Consider the following 8,365-nt stretch of genomic DNA (forward strand, 5'->3'; position numbering starts at 1 on the left):
GAGAGAGAGAGAGAGAACAGGCTGAAACACCCTTGTGTCCCTTGGATCCTTGGACCTTACGGTGTATAGAGTGCTGTTCATCCTTCTATCCCCCTCGCCCGGGGACTACCTAAACACTGGGTAGGAATTAGGACTCTCCTTAAAACCCACCAGCCTTTTCTTCATCAGTCACAATCGCTTCTCATCTCAGTGTTCCCACAAAGCGCGACTTAAATGCAAACAATCTGGTGTTTGGGAACACAGGAACAGGAGGAGGCCATTCTGCCCCTCAAGACTGTCTCACCATTCTGTCCAATCAAAGTTTATCTGGGACAAACTACACTGGCTTTGGAAAAGGGAATGGGATCAGTATTTAACAAACAAAAGGTACTGAGTGAGGGCAGGGTTGGCCTGGTGGGATGGGGCACTGATGAAGCTAGATCAATGCAGAAGGCTAAGAGGTCTCCCTGAGTGCGGATTGAGGCTGAGACACATTGCCCACCTTGCAATGAGACAGATTTAGAAACAGAAGATTGCTTTTTTTTTGCAATTCCAAGAATTTGGAATATGAGTCCACTCAGTGGAACAGTTTAGATATCCTGGAATATGCTTAGGGGGCCACATAGCAGACGCCAAATTTCCTGGGTTTATTGATTATATCTTGGTGTATATTATTTTCAAAGCAGCCATGGTGCAGTGTGTTATTCTATTGCAATGGTTCTAGCTCCTCTCTCTCTCTCTCTCTCCTCTGTCTTGCCTCATTAACGTCGAGAGCACATTACAATCTGTTCTGTTCAGAGAGGTGCACGATAGTACAGGACAAGCCAACCATTTATACACTCAATGACCCGGCTGACAAAGCAGAGATATCTTCCCAATCTCCGCATCTCCTCAGCCAGCCAGTCCCGGACTCTCAGTCTCCAGCCCTTGCTGCTGCATTGCGTATATGAGCTCAGCGAGGGAGGACATACCATCCCCAGAACACAGGCTGGACCCCTTTCCTGACAATAGTTTATGGGCGAGAAACCAGGGGCGCAGACATTTACCGCAATCACAGCAGACAGTGAGGCTTATTCAGTCACGGAATTATGCTCGCACTTAGTTTGAACTCTCATTCACTGAACAGCTGTGAACAAGAAGACTTTGATAGAGAGAGAGAGAGATAGAAAGAGAGAAAGACAGTGACAGTGAGAGCACCATCACACCTCTCAGCCTCAGTCCAATATTAAAATGAATTAGAATCAGTGGCTGATCCATAAGCTATTTTATATAGTGCATTGCAAGATCCCACAAAGTGCCGTGTAATGCACGGCCTGTCAGAGGTAGACTGCTGTCGGTCTCGCATTGGGAGGGGGTGGGCAATGGTCCTGTCCCTCTAGACTCGCCTTAAGGACATTTACATCACGGATACACATCCTCACTGCGAGATCCCTCTTACCTGATAATGAAGCTTTGATTTTCAGTCCACACTGACACCAGTCCAGCAAGTATTGGAGATCTTCACATTTGTTTTATTCACTGTCTGGACCCAGCATCGCCCCTTGGGAAGGTGGGGGTGAACTCTCTTCTTGAACCCCTGCAGTGCATGTGCTGTCAGGTCGACCCACAATGCCCTTAAGGGGGGAATTCCAGGATTCTGACCTAGCGAGTGAAGGAACGGCGATATATTTCCAAGTCAGGGTGGGGAGTGGCTTGGAGGGGAACTTGCATGGGGTGGTGTTACCATGTATCTGCTGAGTTTGAAAGGTGCTGAGTGAAGATCTTTGGTGAATTTCTGCAGTACATCTTGTCGATAGTACACCCTGCTGCTACTGAGCGCCAGTGGTGGAAGGAGGGGATGTCTGTGGATGTGGTGTCAATCAAGTGGCTGCTTTGTCCTGGATAGTGTCAAGCTTCTTGAGTGTTGTTGGAGCTGTCCAGGTGAATGGGGAGTATTCCATTACACACCTTCATCATCAGGAATGATGAAGGGTTTATGCCCGAAACATTGACTCTCCTGCTCCTCAGAAGCTGCCTCACTTGCTGTGCTTTTCCAGCACCACACTCTCGACTCTAATCTCCAGCATCTGACTCTCTCCCAGTAGAGTCAAGTCAATGCTAATCCCCAGGACGTGGAATGGGAGGGATTCAGTGATGGCATTGTCATTGAATGTCGCAGGATAACTGTTCGAGTATCTTTTGTTGGTGATGGTCAGAGCCTGGCATTTATGGGGCATGAATGTTACGTGCCACTTTCCAGTCCAAGCCTGGATATTGTCCAGATCTTGTTGCATTTGGACATGGACTGCTTCAGCATCTGAACTTGCTCCGTCTTTGAGTTCCCAGTTTTCAAAGTCTGACCTGGAATCCCCAGAAACTGATGATTAATCTCTGGGAGAACTCTCAATAGACAGCACCTCAAACCTCAGAATGAAAAGATTGTGAGTTCAAGCACTACCCCAGATGCCTGAGCAGTGCAGTGCTGAGGGAGTATCACACTGTCAGAGGTGCGGTGAGATATTAAACACAGGCCCATCCTGCTTGATTAAGATGATCAGCGAGCTATTCCCAATATCCCAAACAACATTTTCATCCTAATCAACATCATTAAGCAGATAACTGGGTCATTATCAGCTTTCTGAATGTGGGGGCTTGCTGTGCAAAACCCCAGTGCTCCAATTTTCACAGCAGCAGCAGCTCCTCTGCAATCTGACTAGTCTGGGAGCAAGGTGCTGTGGGATAACGAGAATGTGAAAGTCACATCAGAAAAAAAATGCAAGCTTCTCTTTTCTCTTGGCTATTGGAAGGTGGGGATCCAGCCCCGATCGGAACTGGACAGCCAACAGCCAGTGGTACAACTGGAGAAAACTCCAGAAATGTACCCAATCAGAACTGGCCACCAAACCATCCTGAGCACTGCTCCACGTCTCATCACTACAATGGCATGTGGGAACCAGGCCTGTAATTCAGGCCTAAGCACTGAGGGGCTGAATGGACACTTTCTGTTCCTACATTCAGGGTGACCCTTTTAGGGTCAGTGCTATTTCTGCATACGGTCAGAGGTTGGATTGGCAAGAGTTTAGAAACAGATTCTTTCACCAGATTTGGATTTCCCTTGTATCAAACATAGTGCTGTTTAATTAATAAACAAGCTTTTAGTGACATGTTCCTCTGTCACACCGATTCCCGTTTCTCTTCAAGTCCCAGTGCCTATGTCGTGACTCGGAATTTTCCTAATCTTTGTATTCACTATTGATGAGCATCTGATGTACTCTCCCCCCATCATTACTCCTCGAAAATCTGGATTCCTCCTGCCTCAATCACAGGGTCCCACCAAACTGGAGCCCCTGAATTCCTGGTCCACCTCCTCCCAGGTTCTTCCTGACATTGAAGAAAAAAGCCTCCTCCATACCTCCCCCTCCTCCCAGTCAGCCCCTGAGACCACGGCCTGGATCTCAACTCCACACCCACTCTATCCCCGCCACCAACCAGTTTCGATAAGAAGAGGGAACTGCAGATTTGGAGCCACTTTTGTTCTGAAGAACTGCTTCTCAACTTCAGCCTAGCTCCAACTTTAAGGGCTGTGCTCTCATTGCTTTAGAGAGGAAATAAATTCTCCCGCCGACTCCATCAAATCTTTCACCAACTTCAGCACTTGGGCCAGATCAGCCCTCCATCACTCACCGAAGGGAGTATCATGGAACAAGCGCTCGGGAGTCTTTCTAACATTTTGCTCAGCTCCCCCTGGCTCGTGCTCATTTCTCTAAGGTTCCTGGTCTCCTGTTGAACCCACTTCCTTCTGGAATTCTGATGAGTTGCTCCTTAGTTGCTCCTCAGTTGACCCCTCCACCCCCGGCTTCTCCTGCCTCCAAGATCCTTGGGAGATCCTCCCAGACTCTGAGTGTGACACTTGCACTGATACAACCACAGAAGGAAACTAAAAATCTAAGGTCCCATCTTGGCAAAGTCTTATTAACTGATGAGATGTCTCAGGTGTAGATCATGGATTTTGCTCTCTCAGGTCATTGGCTGAAAATTAGAAGATAATTTGCCTGATGCTGTATAGTAACTCGCCAATATACCTGACCCATTGTTTGATGGAGCACAAATTGCTGATAAGGCACTGTCTCTACACATACACACCCAGGCAGAATCCACAATCAAGCCTTTTAGCTTATAACATCTATGTATAACTCCCAGAAAATGGGCTGCACAGAGAGAGAGGGAGACAGAGAGACACTCCTAATGCATAATGATCAAGAAATAACTGCAGTGTTTCGCTCCGCTCGATGTGATACATTGTCGGTGTCAGGCTCCTTGTATGGGTTAGAAACACAAGTACTTGCTCAAACTCACCAATCACGATGGTGTATCTCCTTCGCCAGACTTCTGTCACAGGCTAATGGACCAATCAATTCAAGCCTTTGTGTTGCACAGGTGACCTGGAGTTGAACTGGTGAATAATCGCCTAAGACGGTAAAATCACCAGCTCTCATCAAGAGATTATTCACAGCCTTCAGGGGTTTGGTATTGTGGTTGAATCAGTCCAGGGACAGAGAAAGAGAGAATGGATTTTCTCTCTCTGTCTGATACTTAAGTAGATAATTTAACAAACATTTGCCTCCATACATCATTTCTTCATTGGCTGCATTAAACCTGAACTTATACAGCAGAAGGGTATCTTGCTACTGTACTACATTGCTAATTATTTCTTAATAATCTCACAGTGAGGACACTGTCATTACTAATGCTGTACTGCAATCTCCAGGCAGGTCTTGAATCCCAGATCAAGGATGGCTGCAGAGACATTAAACAGACAGAAAAAGGCACATAACAAGGCAACAGAGCTCTGTGCGGTAAACTTTCCCCTGACCATGGAGTGTTCCGGAAAGTCGGAAAGGGATGAATACACTGACAGAAGGAATCCTCTTTTCACCAGTTCTCCATCCATTGGATTATAAGTCATTGGAGAGATGGGTAGGACCATAAGGCCATTCAGCCCATTGAGCTACGGCTGATCTGATAATCCTCAACTGTCATTTCCCGCTTTATCCCCAATACCCATGATTCCCTTTCTGATTGCAAACCTGTCTCTCTCAGCCTGGATAGTAACAACCAGCCTTGATAGACCTCACATTCCACAGACTCACTCCCATCTGAGAGAAATAAATTCAAGGATAAAGAACAAAGAACATTACAGCACAGGAACAGGCCCTTCGGCCCTCCAAGCCTGCGCCGATCCAGATCCTCTATCTAAACCTGTCGCCTAGTTTCTAAGGGTCAGTATCCCTCTGCCCCCTGCCCATTCATGTCTCTGTTTAGGTACATCTTCAATAACACTATTGTTCCTACCTCCACCACCTCCGCTGGCAACATGTTCCAGCGTAAAGACCTTTCCATGAACATTTCCCTTCTCACCTTGAACTCATAACCTCTAGTAACTGAGTCCCTCACTCTGGGAATAAAGCTTTTTGCTATACCTCTCATGATTTTGTAGACATCAATCAGGTCCCCCCTCAACCTCCTTCTTTCCAATGAAAATAATCCTAATCTACTCAACCTCTCTTCATAGCTAGTACCCTCCATTACAGGCAACATCCTGATGAACCTCCTCTGTACACTCTCCAAAGCATCCACATCCTTTTGGTAATGTGGTGACTAGAACTGTACGCAGTATTCCAAATGTGGCCGAACCAAAGTCCTATACACCTGTAAGATGACCTGCCAACTCTTGTACTCCATACCCTGTCCGATGAAGCAAAGCATGCCATGTGCCTTCTGGACCATTCTATCGACCTGCGTTGCCACCTTCAGGGTATAATGAACTTGAACACTCGGACTTCTCTGGACATCAATTTACCCAGGACTTTTCCATTTACCATATAGTTTGCTCTCGAATCGGATCTTTCAAAACGCATAACCTTGTATTTGCCCGGATTGAATTCCATCAGCCATTTCTCTGCCCAACTCCCCAATCTATCTATACTCTGCTGTATTCTCTGACAGTCCCCTTCACTATCTGCTACTCCATCAATCTTGGTGTCAGCTGCAAACTTGCTAATCAGGCAACCGATCTCCCTTCCTCCAAATCATTTATATATATCACATACAACAGTGATCCCAGCACGGATCCCTATGGAACACCACTGGTCACAGGTCTCATTTTGAGAAACTCCTTTCCACTACTACTCTGTCTCCTGTTGCCCAGCCAGTTCTTTACCCATCTAGCGAGAACATGCTGAACCCCATGCAATTTCACTTTCTCCAACAGCCTACCATGGGGAACCTTATCAAACGCCTCATTGAAGTTCATGTATGTGACATCTGTAGCTCTTCCCTCATCAATCAACCTCCTCATCTTGGTTTTAAATGGGTGACCCTTCATTCTGAGGTGATGCCCTTTGCTCCTAGACTTTTCCACAAGGGGAACAAGTTTTACTGCTTCTACCTAGTCAAGCTCCTTAAGGATCTTATATGTTTCAATGAGGTTATCACTCTTTCTCCTCAACTCCAGGAGGACACAACCTAGAGTTATACTCCAGGGAGAACACTGTCACTGAGGAAGATCCAGGGACATGGGCCAAACACAGGCAGATGGGGCTAGTTTAGTTTTGAAATATGGTTGGACTGAATGGTCTGTTTCCAAGCTGTATGACTCTATGACTATGACCAAAGCCTACCTATTCTGGAGAGTTAGATAGTGAACTCACAATGGAGGAGCTCAGCAGAGTCATTGACTCACTCAACATGGCTTTCAAAGATCAGAGAATCAAAAAGGTTTCCCCATTTGACATTGGATCATTTTTAAGCTCCCCACTCCCTGCCTCACTCCGGATACAAATTCCCCAACCTCTTTCTACTCCATCACCCAAACCAACCTTCAATCCCACCCTCAACCTCCTCAGGTCAGCTGAGAGGTGCACTGTGGACCGGGTCAGCAGGGGAGACAGAATAAGCTTGAGAGGCAGAATGTCCTCCTCATACTCCCTGGGACCCAATAACCACAAACTCCTTCAAGTTCCCCTCCGAGCTACACACCATTCGGACTTGAAAATACATCGCCGTTCCTTCACTGTCTCTGGGCCAAAATCCTGGAATTCCCTCCCTAAGGGACATTGTGGTCTAACTACAGCACATGGACTGCAGCGGTTCAAGAAGGCAGCTCACCCCCACCTTCACGGGGGGGCAGCTAGGGACGGACAATAAATACCGGGCCCAGCCAGTGACACTCACATCTGGCAAAAATGAATAAATTTTAAAAAAGCAGACGGGGGTAAGGGAGCTGCTGCTCTGGAAAACCACAGCTCCCCCACTGATCAATGTACAAAAGCAGAAGGACTTGCATTCCCATAGCACCTATCATAGTCTAATAATGTCCCAAAATGTCCAGGCAATGGGATCATTTTTGAAATGTGGGAAGACAAATTCATGCACAGCAAGATCCCACGAACAGCAATGTGAAGAGTAACCGGATAATCTGTTTGAAGTTGGAACAAGGAATAATTATTGACCAGGTCACCGAGGCTAACTGCCCTGACTCTTCACCAACATTGTGCTCTGGGATTACTTACATCCAACTCAGGCAGCAGACGGGGCACTTGTTTTATTAGCTTATCCGCCAGTGCGGCACTCCATTGGTATGGCCCTGGCGTGTTAGCCTGGATACTGGGCTCAGTCTGGGGAGTGGGGACCTGAAACCTTAATCTGCCAACACAGAGTACAGTGCTCATTGAGCTAAATGTTCACACTGTCAGTTTAACAATGCTCAGATTCTGAGTGAGCTAAAAGCTTCACATATCACAAGTGGAGTAAATGATTAGTTCTTTGCCTTACTTTGCTCAGGACATGAATCAGATCTCCTCGTTTAAATGACAATTCGTCAGGTTCTTCACTCATACAATCCCAGAGTCCCAGGAAGTAGCTTGTATAATCGATGCTGACATTCCCTTTGTAAAATGAAAGGAAGAGACATTATTGTAACTACTCAAAGATTTATTCAGGCTCCTTAATGCTCTTTATTAATGAACCAATAAGACATAAGTGGGAGTTTGTCAGGTTGTAACTAAAGACGATAGTGGATCACGCAATAGGAGGTACAGGTTGTGCCTTTTAATCAAGGCCAGCCTTCCCTCACTTACCACCAGGCAGTACCTCTGCACGCCCATTATTACTATTTAATCACCTCTTCAAAGTCACTTAAAGTCAAGTGTGTCCAAGCATGAGCCCAGCAAACAGACACTACTCAAGCAATTTGAATTCTTGAAGGCTGGACATTTAAATGGAGCAGATATACCCCACACCCCTCACTGTAACACGCTAATATACCCCACACCCCTCACTGTAACACACTGATATACCCCACACCCCTCACTGTAACACGCTAATATACCCCACACCCCTCACTGTA

General features: G+C 46.4%; 1 protein-coding gene across 1 annotated transcript in view; it reads right to left on the bottom strand.

Annotated features, from left to right (window-relative positions):
* The window catches only part of skap1 (src kinase associated phosphoprotein 1), a 371,132-nt gene that overhangs the window by 41,647 nt on the left and 321,120 nt on the right, over positions 1 to 8,365 (bottom strand). Inside the window, exon 11 of the mRNA XM_043674766.1 lies at positions 7,792 to 7,904. Within this exon, the coding sequence (XP_043530701.1) occupies positions 7,792 to 7,904 (113 nt within the window). The remainder of the gene's footprint in view (positions 1 to 7,791; positions 7,905 to 8,365) is intronic.

Source organism: Chiloscyllium plagiosum, chromosome 33 (assembly GCF_004010195.1).
Source record: "Chiloscyllium plagiosum isolate BGI_BamShark_2017 chromosome 33, ASM401019v2, whole genome shotgun sequence".
NCBI classification, from domain to species: Eukaryota; Metazoa; Chordata; class Chondrichthyes; order Orectolobiformes; family Hemiscylliidae; genus Chiloscyllium; species Chiloscyllium plagiosum.